Here is a 15,717-nt window from a genome sequence, read left to right on the forward strand (position 1 = left end):
AGTAGTTAATTTCAATTAATTAATGAATTAATTCAACAGATTGTATCTTCATATAGTATTTATTTTATTATATATTATATTATTATATTTATATTAATATATCAAACCTGCCTCATATCACTATATACTTGAAATTAATTATTTATTTGTTATTGTAAAGTAGAATAAGTTCACATCACATAAGTGTCAAACAAACCTTTTATAGTCTGCAATTTCCTCTTCAGTGACCAGTATTGATATAAAGTCATACAGAAAAAGTTGGAATTTCTTAAGGATGCTCGAAAAGATTATTTTTTTTACTGTCAATTTAATGGAGGAAAATGTTGCAGGAACAAGGAACAAGGAACTGACTTTATCGACAGCAGCTTCACCTGGTGGAGGCGAGGCTGTTCCTCCTCCTGCTCAATATAAGCACCATCAACACTCATCTCTTCACACTTCATCTGCCTGAGATACCTTCAAACACAGGCTCCTTCTCAACGGATACTTTAACAGACTCCAAGAGAATCAATATTTATCGTCTTTTTGCAGACATGCTTCTTTCTTTTCTTATCCTAGGCTTTTGCCTCACGGCTGCTCACACCAGTCCAACAGGTACGCTGCTTTATCTTGGCTTTAGTCTTATCGATATCGAAGATTGATTTAATGGATCTATAAAAGTGATATAGTGTTTTTTAATTGAACTTTTTTATACTCAAGGAGAAGGTCTTGGAAAGGAAAATTGGGGTCACGGACAAAATCAAAACCAGAAAATTAAAATTATAAACCAGAATTTCAGTTTTAAGCAGAAATATCTGCACTAAATAATCTGTATTTAAAGATTAAAATGACAAAAGACAGATGTAAATACAATATATTGTTTCTTATTATATTATGTCAATATAACTGATTGATCTGAGTTCTTATTCCTAAATGTGTTTCTTTTAGAAGCTAAACAATCATTATTTAACTTTCTTTACATTTTTGAATATTTTACAATAAACTATTATAGTAAATGCAAGATGAAGTCATGCTAATAACTTGATGAATGAGTTCCACAAGTCATCTTCTGAAACTCTCTCAGAGCATCACAGCAGCTCTCTGGTCCAGAGCTGTTTCGAGGAGGCCAAGAAGCTGGTGGACGATGCTTACACTTACTCCAGAACCGAGTGAGTCTCAACTAACAATCGTCAAATCATTCTGATTTAAAATGTCTTCGTGACAAATGAAACTATGGAAACATGTTCATTTCCAGGAGTCTGAGACGAGTCCGCAGGGAGGTCGTGGCTCCTCACCACATCCTGCGACTCCTGAAGCAGCCCCGTGGCGACACGCGCTCGGCCGTGAGGTCGGCGGACTACATGGGTCAGACCCTGAGGCTGATGCACGAGAGGACGCACCGCATCCACAAGCGCTCGCTCAACGCCACAGGTCAGTCAGACGCTGATGTCTGCACACGGTGGATGTTGAAGTCAGACATTCGTCACCTTACACCCCTGTGTGTTGATGTTTCAGACTTGATGACCGCAGAAGATCTGGCCAAGTTGGCCGAGCTGACCGGATGTGCTGCTCGGGTCCGAGACCCTCCGTGTGCGACCACAGCGACCATTGACAAGTATCGCACCATCACCAGCGTCTGCAACAACCTGTGAGTCAGAAGCTCATTCAAACATTATCAGTTACACAACTGCTGTTAGAAGTGTAGACGCAATGAAACAAAAATAAATGATTGATAGCAAATAAACTAAGAAAAAGAACTTGCACTTAAACCTATATAATATACAGTATATACATTGATGTATTGTAAGTAAGCAAGTAAGAAAGTAATTAATATTTATATAGCGCTTTTCCAGACCAGGGTCACAAAGCGCTTAAACAATCAAAACAATATTCAATAAAGTATATACTTTAAAGGTCAAGATAAAACTGATAACACAACAGGAGTTCCAGAAAATCAAGGAAAAGCCTGAACAAATAAAAGTGTCTTAAGATGTTCAGTCAGTAGATCATCAAACACAGAGATAGAGGAAGATCACAGTATGGCTTTCATCTAATGTGGTTAACTTGACTATTAACTTGGCTTCATTTATGGGTTTAACTAAACACAATTTATCTTGGTTTTTTATAATCATCTTGTAGTCACTCTTGCGCTGTTTTTAATGTACTGTTTCATTTTTAAATGATTGTTGTTTTTAATGTAACACTGAATGTCTGAAACATGTGTGTGATATGTTTCATAGACACACTGAAATATCAACATGTACTGTATGTGTAAAACTGTGAGCAGAACAATCCTAAAACTTTATTAACAATCAAATATGAACAGTTTTCATTACCTGTCACGCCTCCTGTCGGCACGGCAACATCTTGTGTCGTTGAATTTATCACATGTTGTGTTGCTCTTTTTTTGAATTGGAGAAGATTGACAAGTTGTTTTTTTTCATAGACAAACTGTCAAGTATATAATATGTGTGTTTAGAACTGTGACCGGAACAATCGTGCTGTGTTCAAAGACACAGAACAAATCCAGTTATCAAATATCAAGAGTTCAAGGACACCTTTTTATCACAACTTGTTTTAATTTAATTTAATTTAATTTAATTTAATTTAATTTAATTTAATTTAATTTAATTTAATTTAATTGTATTTAATTTTATTTAATTTTATTTAATTTTATTTAATTTTATTTATCACATATTGTTTTCCTCTTCCTTTGAATTGGAGAAAATTTCTCTTTTTGGAGAAGACAGTTGAGACACCGGAGATGTCTTCACGTCTCTGATGTGTCTCAACGCATCTTTCTAAACGCTGACATTTGCCAACAGGCAGAAACCTCGACTCGGCGCCTCCAACACGCCCTTCACCCGCTGGCTTCCCTCCCAGTACGAGGACAACGTCTCCGTTCCGATTGGTTTCAACAGAAGCCGGAAGATCAACAACTTCCTGCTGCCGCTGGTACTTATCACGACGGGTCACAAAAGGTCAAACAAAAAAAAAAACCTCTATAACCAAACAACGTCTCCTCAGGTGCGCCAGGTGTCCAACAACATCCTGAGGACGACCGACGAGGGCGTCGTCAACGACAGCGAGTTCACCCACATGGTCACGCTCTTCGGCCAGTGGAACGACCACGACCTCACCTTCACGCCCTTCTCGCCGAGCATCCGCTCCTTCAGCAACGGCATAAACTGCGAGGAGAGCTGCGAGCGCACCGAGCCCTGCATCCCCATCGAGGTGCGTCCACACTCTTGGGATTATTATACACTATACGTAAACGCCATCCTTAAATGAATGCTAAAAGATAATCAAAATATAAAGTATAAATTACTAGCTTCATCTAAGAGCTTAAACGTTTGAATACACATTCACAATCAACATTTCACTCAGACTGATTTACACTGTCTCAAGACAAGCTTGGAACAGACGTAGAGTCATGACAACGGTTATTTAAACGTCTGTTTGTCTGCCCTTTTCACACCTTGGGTCGTGGATCAAAAGAACGAAGCGGGACACATTCGTGAGGGGGGGGGGGCTAGGAGACAGGAACCCCCACCCAAGAACATTTGAATGATTAGAAAAGGAAACAAAGTAGGAAGGACTCTCCACAGGAGATTGTGACACAGGGGGTTCGAAGGAACCAATAGGGCGATAGGGGGAGGACCTCTCGGCCCGGAAATTTGCCTTAAATATAGCGATGTTTCTACAGTACGAGACCGTCTTTCCCGGAGCTATCGACCTGAAGAGCTGCTGGCAGAGAGCTCGTCCGATCGATCGTAAAAGCTTGTATTTTGTTTGACTTGAAGTGGCGAATAAATGACCCGGGACACTTTGCATTGACCATTTGTCTCCATAAAGCAAAGTATTAAGAACCGGAGTTGACGTTGTGTTGGAGCGACGGAAACGGACTCCAGTTTTGACCGTTTTAGAGTCCAGTGTTTACAATAAGAAAAAGGGATCGTACGTCGACATGAGTCGTTCCTGTCTCTCGTACGATTGAGTCTGACTCCGATCCACTCTCAGATCCCGCCCAACGACTCACGAGGACGCGGCGGCCCGGAGAACTGCATCCCCACCTTCCGATCCGCCCCGGTCTGCGGTACCGGATTCTCGGCCTACAACTTCGGAGGGGAACCGAAGACCAGGGAGCAGATCAACGCCCTGACCGCCTTCCTGGATCTCAGCCAGGTCTACGGCTCCGAGGAGAAGCTGGCCCTCAACCTGCGCGACCTCTCCAACGACGGCGGCCTGATGCTGGTCAACTCGGAGTTCAAGGACAACGGGCGGGAGCTGCTGCCCTTCCACCCCCTGCAGGCCAACATGTGCGCCACACGCAGGAACACCACCGGCGACAGGAACGCCAGAGAGGTTCCGTGCTTCATCGCAGGTGAGTCGCAGCGGTCAAGTTTCTACACGAACATAGTCAAATATTGAAGCTGCTTAACTTGATTTCGTTTGCGAAGGCGACGTGCGAGTGGACGAGAACTTCGCTCTGACCTCCATCCACACGCTCTTCCTGCGCGAGCACAACCGCCTGGCCCGTCAGCTCAAGAGGATCAACCCGGACTGGAAGAGTGAGACGCTCTACCAGGAGGCCCGCAAGATCATGGGAGCCTACACACAGGTACCTTCGACTCTTTTCGCCTCTACTTCAAATGATTCCTGGATCCAGATGGTCATTTGAGACACAGACAAAATTAGTTAAGTTGTTCCTTGTCGGATTATAAATACAAAATCATATTTTAAAAAAGGATATGACCTCCTTGGCAATAAAAAGATCTATCCTTACTCAGGAAACTTGTTATGGAGATTATCATTATTCTGAATAAAACTACAGTGTTGAGTTCAGCAGGGTTCCCGAATCTTTTTTGTACCATGACCCGGTTTTATGTCAGTATTTTATTCATGGAAGGACCTTCAGATATAAAAAAAAAAAAAGAAAAGAAAAAAGGCTGAATCAGCAAGAGCTTAGGACTAGTTAAAAAAACAACTTTGTATATTTGATTGTATGCTGACAATGGTGTTCTGTATGTGTGGGTCTGCTAGCTTTTACAAACATCGTGCCACAGTGTGAACATGTTTGTGTTTTAGCATTAATAATATGGAATGAGGACTCTAAGACAGACGCTCTGTTTATAAAGAGTTTGAGTTTTTTCATTTTTGCTAGTAACAGGTTGTTTTTTGTTGTAAATTTGACTAAAACGAGAATCTTTATCAGTGTTCCTTCATGATATTGGGTTTCACCGATTTTTTTTCTTTTGCACATAATAATACATACAGTATTTAATGTATAACTTTTGATTTATTAGAACAGCAGATAAGATAAGCCGTAACATAATAATTACTGCACACACCTCACTAATGGTGCCAATAAAACAGTGAACTCCCATAATGCCTTTCTGCACACTGTGTGGTCACTAAAATACTGTATTTAAATTCTTCATCTTTGTTGCTGTTATCAAAAGCTGTGATTGGTTGGCTGGGCGGCAAAGCATTGTGGTAGCTGTTCAGGTCACCGTTACTAAGAGAGTTGTTGGGAGGAATTCTACAATAAACACCACTAAGCAAGAACCTGCCACTGATTCGTCCTCATCCATCCCTCAGAGGTTCGTGTTCAACAACTACCTGCCACACATCGTGGGAGACGAAGCGATGAGGAGAAAGCTCGGAGATTATCCAGGATACAACCCCAACGTCGACCCCAGTATCGCAAACGTGTTTGCGACGGCGGCGTACAGATTTGCCCACTTGGCCATCCAGCCGACCTTGAGACGCCTGGGCGCCAACTACAGAGAACATCCCCAATTCCCCAGCGTGCCCTTGTTCAAGGGTTTCTTCACTCCCTGGAGGATCATCTTCGAGGGTGAGAAGGAGGAATATTTTGGGGGGAAACATTTGTGGTTCGTAAGACTTCATTCTTAAGCGCCTCTAACCTGTCGTCCAGGTGGCGTGGACCCCGTGCTGCGAGGTCTGATCGGCAGCCCTGCGAAGCTGAACACTCAGGATAACATGATGGTGGAGGCTCTGAGGGACAAGCTCTTCCTGTTCGTGCAGCATCTGGCTCTGGACCTGGGAGCCCTGAACATGCAGAGAGCACGAGAACACGGCATTCCCGGTGAGTCCCGTGTCCACCGTCATGAATGTGTGAGCGTTGTGAACGTTTTCTTGTTTAATAATTGAATTCGAAAATATATATATTGAAATATTTTTGTTTTTTAAAGCATTTAATTTTGTTCAAATAATTTAACTCAATAATTTCTTTAGTGAAAGGTTGAAGTCGTTTTTTTAATATATATATCTGAATTCATGAATACTTGCTGAATGATTACAAATGAATGATTTTTCACACATCATTTAATAAAATGCATTTTCTAAATTATATATATATTTTTTGTAGTGTTTAAAATGTAATATTAAAACGTTGCATTATTATGACAAAATATTTCATTGAATATAATAAAATATTTAAAAACAAACCGTGGGTCACCGTGACTCAGAGACAAAACAAGGGTTAAAAAAAACGTCGTGATGATAAAAAAAAGTTTTAACTTCTGAAATATTAGATTCCACTTTTTAAAGTTGGCACTGATATACTTCCATAAATCATCCCAAATAAAGTTCCTTTCACTGCATCATGATGGTTGAACGTCAGTGTGAAGGTCACGTGTCTCTCCTCTCTGCAGGCTACAATGCGTGGCGCAAGTTCTGTGGTCTGTCTCAGCCCAGGAACCTGGCCCAGCTCACGCAGGTCCTGAACAACGCCAACTTGGCCCGGAAGCTTCTGGACCTGTACGGAACCCCTGCCAACATCGACGTCTGGATGGGAGGCGTGGCCGAGCCGTTCGTCAAGGGAGGGCGTGTGGGGCCCCTGTTCTCCTGCCTCATCGCCAACCAGTTCCAGATGATTCGTCAAGGAGACAGGTGAGTGTTTCAAAAACACGAGATAAACTCAGGCAGGAATTGTTATATAAATAAATTTCGATCCAACAAATTTTTACTTTAAATGCAATAACTATATTACAGTAATACATTTGCAACGACAACCTTGTTTCACTAGGATTAATGATGACGTCTCGTCACTAGAGGGCGACAAACAACACTATAAGCGCAATTGTCGTATTTTAAGGCTTGTGTAACTATCATTTTTTCGCGGTAAAAAAAATTCCAGCTGGTTTCATTTTTTGTCAACATCCCTTTCTGTCCACTCTCTTATAATCACAACTTTACAAGCGGAGAGCTCATTTTCCTGACGCTTAAAAGTATTATTCAGGTCAAAACCCTTAAACTCATCACTTTCATTGTGGATCAAGTTTCATATTAGAAGGAGCAGTTTTTAAAGCAGAATTGTGGGACTGTTCGAGACCTCGACTCTTGTTTATTTATTATTCTCGAAAGGGAAAATGTTTTAAGACATAAAAAAGAATCTGCGTTTAATAATGAAATAAACACAAAATGGTTTTGAAAAGAGAATTTTTTTTAAATACTTTTTAGGTTCTCAAATATACGATTATTAGGACCATTTTATTTTATTACAAGATTAAAGTTGTATAAAATACATTTAATACCATAATAAAGTCTTGTGAAAAGTCTTATGAAAAGACGTTATTACCAGATTAAAGTTGTACAAAAGTGCATTTATTACAAGATTAAAGTCCACAGCAACATTGATAATAATAAATGCATTTTTGTACGACTTTAATCTGGTAATAAAGTGTTTTCATAAGACTTTATTATGGTATTAAATAAAAAAAAACATTTGAGAGGCCCTTATACTCCACAATACGAATGTATGGTGTTGTTTGTAAAACAAAAAGGTGTAAAATTCATCTTTATAATGGCACCAAAACATTATTATAACCAAATTAAATCAACACTTCTGATACTGTCACATACATCTTGACACGTTAGTTTGCGAGGCCTGATGACACGAACACGGTAGAAACGTGTCATCGACGCTGTGTGTTGATCAGTTGTGTTTCACATCAGGTTGTGGACTGAGCGACCGGGCGTCTTCACGCCGAGACAGAGGAACGCTCTGAGCTCCGCCACGCTCGCCAGGATCATCTGCGACAACACGGGCATCACATCCCTGCCCCGGGACGTTTTCGACGTGGTCTCGGGGAAGAACCCGCTGGTGCGCTGCGCCAACATCCGCCGCCTGGACCTGAACCCCTGGAGAGACAGTTCCTGCACAGGTAACGCTGGACGACATCTTTTCTCTCTGTCTCTGTCTCTGCTCGGTCCTTCATCTGTGACCTTTGACCTTGCAGGTGGACTGTGTCCGAACAAGATCGAAGAGGTGAGTTGAGATCACAAACCAGATCTTCTGGATTTTAACGTGGAATCTTAAAAATAGACAAATAAATCGATCACAAATTGAGTCAAAACCTTTGATGTTGTTCAGACTGAGCCGATCGTCATGAACCAAACCACACCCGGGTCCAGCGGCCTCACTAACAACGAGGTAGTTTTCCATCTTTTCAAATCTGTCTCCAAATCTCACTTAACACTTAACCAGTGCTTTTTCTTCCTCTTCAGGTGTAGAGGTATATACCTCAGATAACTGAGCCCGCAGCGCCACTTACAGGCAGTATAATAAAACCACATTTCAGTAACTTGGGCAGCCTACGTGCCTTGATGTCAACACAAGAAAACCTCCAGAGACTCGTCTCGCTTTAAGATTTCCCTTCCTGAGTCTTCTGCCACTTTTCTTTTCTGCCTCGATGTGTTTGTGTCGTACGAGGAGCTTCAATTAGTAAACCTGAGATTCTTCTGTTACATGGAGCCAGGTGTGTGATTGTCCAGAGTTGTTGTTTACAGATGTTTATGTGATTGTTTAATTCTTGTCTTGTGTTTTGCTTCCAATAAAATGTCGTGAGTTAGAAAAATATTTCTTGTTCTTCTTGAAAAAGTGCCTCTTAATCTTTAAATGAATCATTAATGATTTGAAAAATGGTTTAAAATTTAACTTACATTTTAATCTTGAAATAAATGTTTTTATTATAAAATATTATAATCGTAAATAAAACCATAACTTTTCATTCATTCTTTTCCCATCAATAATTTAACCTATTATTTAATCTATTCAACTGGCTATTCATCCCGTCATCATGTATGTATCGTTTCATCTATTCCTCACACCATCATCCATTCATCTATGCATCACGCCACCATCCATTGATCTATTCCTCATGCCATCATCCATTCATCTATGCATCACACCATCATCCATTCCTCACACCATCATCCATTCATCTATTCCTCACACTATCATCCATTCCTCACACCATCATCCATTCATCTATTCCTCACACCATCATCCATTCCTCACACCATCATCCATTGATCTATTCCCCACACTATCATCCATTCCTCACACCATCATCCATTGATCTATTCCCCACACTATCATCCATTCCTCACACCATCATCCATTGATCTATTCCTCACACCATCATCCATTCCTCACACCATCATCCATTGATCTATTCCCCACACCATCATCCATTCCTCACACCATCATCCATTCATCTATTCCTCACACTATCATCCATTCATCTATTCCTCACACCATCATCCATTCCTCACACCATCATCCATTGATCTATGCATCATGCCACCATCCATTGATCTATTCCTCACACCATCATCCATTTATCTATTCCTCATGCCATCATCCATTCATCTATTCCTCACGCCACCATCCATTGATCTATTCCTCACACCATCATCCATTCATCTATGCATCATGCCACCATCCATTGATCTATTCCTCACACCATCATCCATTTATCTATTCCTCATGCCATCATCCATTCATCTATTCCTCACGCCATCATCCATTAATCTATTCCTCATTCCATCATCCATTCATCTATTCCTCATGCCATAATCCATTCATCTATGCATCATGTCATCATCCATTCATTTATTGCTCATGCCATCATCCATGTACCTATTCCTCATGCCATCATCCATTCATCTATTCCTCACGCCATCATCCATTCATCTATTCCTCACACCATCATCCATTCATCTATTCCTCACGCCATCATCCATTCATCTATTCCTCACGCCATCATCCATTCATCTATCCCTCATGCCATAATCCATTCATCTATGCATCATGCCATCATCCATTCATCTATTCCTCACGCCATCATCCATTCATCTATTCCTCACACCATCATCCATTCATCTATTCCTCACGCCATCATCCATTCATCTATTCCTCACGCCATCATCCATTCATCTATCCCTCATGCCATAATCCATTCATCTATGCATCATGTCATCATCCATTCATCTATGCATCATGTCATCATCCATGTACCTATTCCTCATGCCATCATCCTTTCATCTAATTTTCCCACAGTCCTAAATTTATCTATTTATTCTGTCAGAATTCTATCAGCATCTATTCAAACTGTAATCATTAATTCATCCTGTCATCATTCATAAATATATATCCTGCCATCTTCAATTATACCTGTCATCATTCAGTGATCTATTCATCCAGTCATCATCCATCAATGAATATCAGTTCATCCTCAACTATACCTTACAACACTTATCTATCATACTGTCATCATACTTGAATCTATTCATCCTGTCATCATCCTGTCATCATCTATTCATGTATTCATCCTGCCATCACTTCATGTGTTTGTTGGGTTGTCATAGGAGTGAAGGTTCAAAGATGCTAGGCGTGACAGGAGGCTCCACTCTGGCAGAATAAAACATCAATTACTGAGCTGATGCTGGCTCTGGTTCACAGCTAATGGCAGGTTGTCTGGAGCTGCAGGATCCTCTCTAAGGCCGGGCTGGAGGTTTACTTTCCCTGAACTACAGAGGTCATCTGACATCTTCTCCATGGTGACGCTCTGACTGCTCGGAGGAAGAGCAGACTCCAGAAAGATAAGTAGCAGATTAAAAGTGGGATTAACTTGGATTAACTTCCCCACATTCCTGCAGTGGAGGGATGCGACGTGAGAGTGAGACAGGAAGAAATGATCTTCTGGGCGGAGAGACACGTTAGAACAACTCCTCCTTCTGGTAGCAATGTGTCCAGTGTATGTGAGGAGTGCCACGTAGTCCACCGTGAGTGTGTGTGTGTGTGTGTTTGTGAGTGTGTGTGTGGGTCTTCTGGCGCGGCAGAAGTAATGGAAACCTGTTATTTATGAAAGAGAAAGGTTTGGATTGAAGCTCCAGTTGTAGATCAGAGTCCGAGCTCAGAGGGTTTAGTCGTTTTTTTCAGCATCTAAAGATGACTCTTGTTAACATAGATCTTCATCATTCATTCATTCATTCAGCCTTCTACTCATCCATCTATTTATCTACTCATCCATCTATTCATCTATTCATCCATCTCTGATTTTGCCGTTTCCAATATTTATTGTTTATTCTTTTCTAACCAATATAACTATCTTGTCATTATCAATGCATTCATTAATCTAGTCCTTATATATCCCTCTTATCACCAACCTATTCATCCGTTCGTCCACCTATTTATTCATCCGGTCATCTTCTGTCTATCCCTTCATCATCTATTCATTCTGTCATCTAATAATCCCGTTATTTCCAATTTTGTGATTTAATCCGATTCATTCATTTTGTCATCCGTCAACCTATATCATTATCCATATATTCACTCATTCATTTTCCATCCACCCATCTATTAATCCTTTCATTCTTTATATTGTGATAATCTACTGCCTCACTTATTCATTTGGTCATACATCCACTTTTTCAATTCACATTATTGCTTTATCACTCTTTCATATAACATATATACATCTATTAATCCTGTCACAAGTAATCCCATTATTCTGCCTCCTAGTCGTTCATCCATTCATCCATTTAAAAAAGAAGATTTCCTCATCACTTCATTGATCTCTGTTTATTTATTTATTCATCCATTCTTTCGCTTAACTAGCCATTTATAAACCAGTTATTATCAATACTGTATTCAGTTCATCCATCCATCATCCTCTCACCTATTCATCCATCTATCACTTCACCAGTGTATCCATTCATCCATTCATCTCTTCAGCCACCCTCGACCCTGTTTCACAAGAGCTTGACGAGGACGCTGTGTGCGAGATCTTCCTGCGACATGTTTCATCACACGGCACCAGTGATCCACATTCTCTGGCCCACTTCGAGAAAAAGTGGGTAGAATTCCAAGTCCGTGGAGGGAAAAATGTGTCTAATTCCACACAGATGTGAGGGAACTCTGGGACGAGGAGTTCAATGAATCTGGAGGAACATCGTTGACCAGCAGCTGGATCCGAATGTTTGTCTGGTGAACCAGGAGGAAAGTTCTGATTTTTTTCTAAAGAGCCACAGATGTGAAAGTATTTTAGAAACGATCGGCCAATGGGAAGCCGGCCTGGTGTGCGACTCCAGTTGGCCTTGTGTCAGCGCCGCAGCTTACACAAGCTGCAGGTCACGTGACCATGATGTTAGTCCTGGTTTGGTCCAGAACAATAGACCAGCGTCCAAACGTCTCTTCTGATGTATTTATAGACTTTTGATGGTTGACTAGGTTAGTTTATCCGTGTCATCTTATGCGGTCCGGCAGATGTTTGTCTCGGCGTTTACCGAACTATTATAGAGACTTTCAAATAACAGTCAAACTGAGGTTGAAGGAAATAAATGTGTCACGAACACAAAGACAAATAAGTCAATTTAAGGCTCCAAGTACTAAGACTTTATCATCAGACTAAAACTTTTTTTTTAATAAGCATTGATTATTTTTTTTATAATTTAATTCAATAGTTTGAATATTAAATGTATTTTTGTCTAAGAGAATGATTTTTTCAACTCATGAAGTTTTAAAGTCTAATTATATACATTTCATTTTTTCAATAGATTAAAATAGTTTTCTAAATCCAATAGTTTTTAATCCAAAGCCTTTTAAATCCAATGAGAAATATTGGTGAAATAGTGTCACCAGACAATAACAAAAGAGTAACAAGCTAGCTGATGGTTTTCTTAGTGTCATCACATGATCGTCTGCCAAAAGCTCCATCAAGTAGCTCTGAACTCTTTTGGTTTTGTCAATATTCTGATGGCACTTATATAGATACATAACACCAGCGGTATTAAATCATCTGTGTCCGGATCCTTTATCAACATTTCCTGAAGATTTAATTGACATTTATTAATCCTTAACTACACTACAAGTTAAAATATTTATAATTGGGTCAAATGAGTTGCTCCAGTTGTTCCACTTTCATGAACTCAATATTTCGCAACCTTGCGTATCATCGTCTGATACATATCTGATAGTAACGTTGTGTATTTAGTTAGGATTTGTTTACTATTGTAACTTTAAATAAATGTCTAAAGAGAAATGTGACACATGTATATCGTGGAAAAGTGACTTCAGCTCCAATAGTTACATATAAACTGTGATTATTCCTATTGTTAGATCACATAAAAATGCTATTAACTTCTAAAAAATATCTAAATATATTAAATCATGGTTCAACTGGTGAGGTCTTTTTCCTCCCGGACCTGTAGCTGCATCATGTTCACCTGGTTCTGTTTTCAATGTTTCCTGTCTGGTAGGAATTGCTTTCAAAACTTTAACTTTGATTTTTTTTTTTTCTTTTGAGCACCTGAAGATGTTTAAGAGTAACGCGAAGAGACGTGAAGCTCTAGTTCAGGCTTGTGAAATGCCCGAGATTGTTGTAGAAATGTAAGAGACCATTTTTCTTTATTTGATGTTTTTTTAAGATTTACTCGTCACGTATGGTCACAGATTCAAAACCCAAACAGCTGTGATGTTTAACTTTAAGAAACTAATACCTGATTTAATCATACTTGATGATTATTTTTGTCTGGAGTCATGTTTTTTATTTCTGTTTCTCACGGTGAACTTTTCTACGTCCAGTTAAAGTAGCCCGGATGAGTTCATGGTTCAATCATGAATGAAACGATGAGCTGGGATGTCATGAAAACATTTTCAAGAAAATCAAAATCCATATTTTATCAATGAAGTTGTCAAAATTAAAAATCAATTAAACCAATAATTCAGGGACAATATCTACAATTCACTACAAACAACTTCTCCTGACATTCTGGGTCAAGTGAGGGAATCATCTCTCCAGCCTCGGCCCCGGGGCCTCCTCCAGTTTCAACATACATATGTGAAGAGAAAAACATACTTCGCTGCACGTGACACGTTCCAGAGCAACCAGGAGGTGTTTGGGTTGAGATTTTATTGAATGTTCCAGCTCGGGAGTGCGTCTGCTTTATTTTAAACAAATGTGAAACTTTCATATAAATATAAAGTACTTTTAACAGCACTATATATATGAAGTACTCTGGATATCGACTCTGTAAACGACCTGTGGTATATATAGCCGGGTTATATCGGGTCACTCAAATCCTGTGATTCACGCTGGTCACTGTGGTCGCACACTTGCCTTTGTGTTTACTGCTCAGAGTTGTGTGATTGTTACTCTGTCAGCATGTGAGGAACCTCTCACGTTTTTCAAAAGGACGGAGTGAGGCGCCGCCGAGGGTTCTTCGGGAGATGGACGTGAGCTGAAGTGTTGCAGGGGCCCCCGAGCCGTCCCTGTTTGGGTCTGTGAGCGAGAGAGTGAAGCCGGTGCGGACGTGAGCGAGCGAACAGACCTCTGCAATTATAGCCGGGAGTTCATCCAAGAGTCAAGGGAAAGTACATTTATCACAAAGCTTCACTTGACACCAACGTCTTTAGGACGAAGCTTCTGTAAGATCAACATGGAAACTTGAAAGAGCAGTTACAGTTGAGTGCCACCAGGGGCGCATCTGATGCTGGTAATTAGTGAGATTGGCTGAGTGCACTGTTCAATTTTAATTTATTTAAAGTTCCTGTGTTTGTGTGTCACGTTTCATGAGGTAAAATCCCCATGTTGCACTGCAACAGTTAAAGCTTTCATAAAGATTAAAGTGCTAAAATACTGAAATGCTAAACTGACATTCTGCTGGATTGCAACGTCGGGCTAGTGGCTACATAATTTCTTTCTTTTTTGTCGAATGTTGCTCAGAAAATTGCAATTACTTCATTCTTGAAGTGGAGGTCATGATTTATATTTTCTTCTACTTTCTACTTACATTTTAAGTAATAGAATCTTAAAGCAAGAGATGTTCTTCTATACAGACCTGTTCAAAGTAACATTTTAAGTAATGGCATTTTCAATCCAGATATTTTATTTTATTTTAATATTTTAAACTTGTTTTATGCTGTTCAAAGTAACATTTTAAGAAATGGCATTTTAAATCCAGATTATTATTTTTTTTATTTGAATATATGAAACTTGTTTTATGCTGCTCAAAGCAACATTTTAAGCAAGGGACTATTTAATATTATTTTCTAATGATTTTTAGTATATTAAACTTGTTTTTTGGCTATTCAAAGTTGCATTTTAAGTAATGGCATCTTAAAACCAGATACTTTCTGGCTTGTGTAGCACAATGTTAAAGGTATTTTAAGTACGACAAAATACTTGACTTGAAAAACTGAAATTCAGCTAGATTGCATCATCGCTAGTGGCTACATTAAAAATGGACTTGTCTTTACAATTGCGGTGATATTTGGGGTCTTTAGATAAAGGGGGTGCGCTGGGTTAACTGTCAGGGAATTCGAAGCTCCACATTTTGTCAAATATAAATGTATTACTTCAGATGGTTGAGTGTGAATAAACAACAAAGATCATACAAAAATAAATGATCTTAACTTGAGTCAAG

At 39.7% G+C, this 15,717-nt stretch overlaps 1 protein-coding gene across 1 annotated transcript; it reads left to right on the forward strand.

Annotated features, from left to right (window-relative positions):
• Positions 1-447: 447 nt before the first annotated feature.
• mpx (myeloid-specific peroxidase) lies at positions 448-8,866 on the forward strand. Its single transcript, XM_087791225.1, has 15 exons — positions 448-594; positions 1,064-1,148; positions 1,235-1,410; positions 1,495-1,627; positions 2,805-2,934; positions 3,007-3,213; positions 4,000-4,363; positions 4,440-4,600; positions 5,581-5,839; positions 5,921-6,091; positions 6,660-6,897; positions 7,963-8,171; positions 8,247-8,275; positions 8,381-8,440; positions 8,515-8,866. Exons 1-15 carry the CDS (start codon positions 534-536, stop codon positions 8,518-8,520), a joined length of 2,289 nt encoding a protein of 762 aa, XP_087647351.1. The 5' UTR covers positions 448-533; the 3' UTR covers positions 8,521-8,866.
• The last annotated feature ends 6,851 nt before the right edge of the window (positions 8,867-15,717 follow it).

The sequence above is a fragment of the Callionymus lyra genome, chromosome 5 (genome assembly GCF_982586985.1).
Source record: "Callionymus lyra chromosome 5, fCalLyr1.hap1.1, whole genome shotgun sequence".
In the NCBI taxonomy this organism is placed as follows: domain Eukaryota; kingdom Metazoa; phylum Chordata; class Actinopteri; order Syngnathiformes; family Callionymidae; genus Callionymus; species Callionymus lyra.

Coding starts and splice junctions, on each gene's coding strand:
- mpx (XM_087791225.1), top strand. CDS start 534: ATGCTTCTTTCTTTTCTTATCCTAGGCTTTTGCCTCACGGCTGCTCAC. Junction 4,364..4,439: donor GGTTCCGTGCTTCATCGCAG/GTGAGTCGCAGC, acceptor TCGTTTGCGAAG/GCGACGTGCGAGTGGACGAG. Junction 4,601..5,580: donor TCATGGGAGCCTACACACAG/GTACCTTCGACT, acceptor TCCATCCCTCAG/AGGTTCGTGTTCAACAACTA.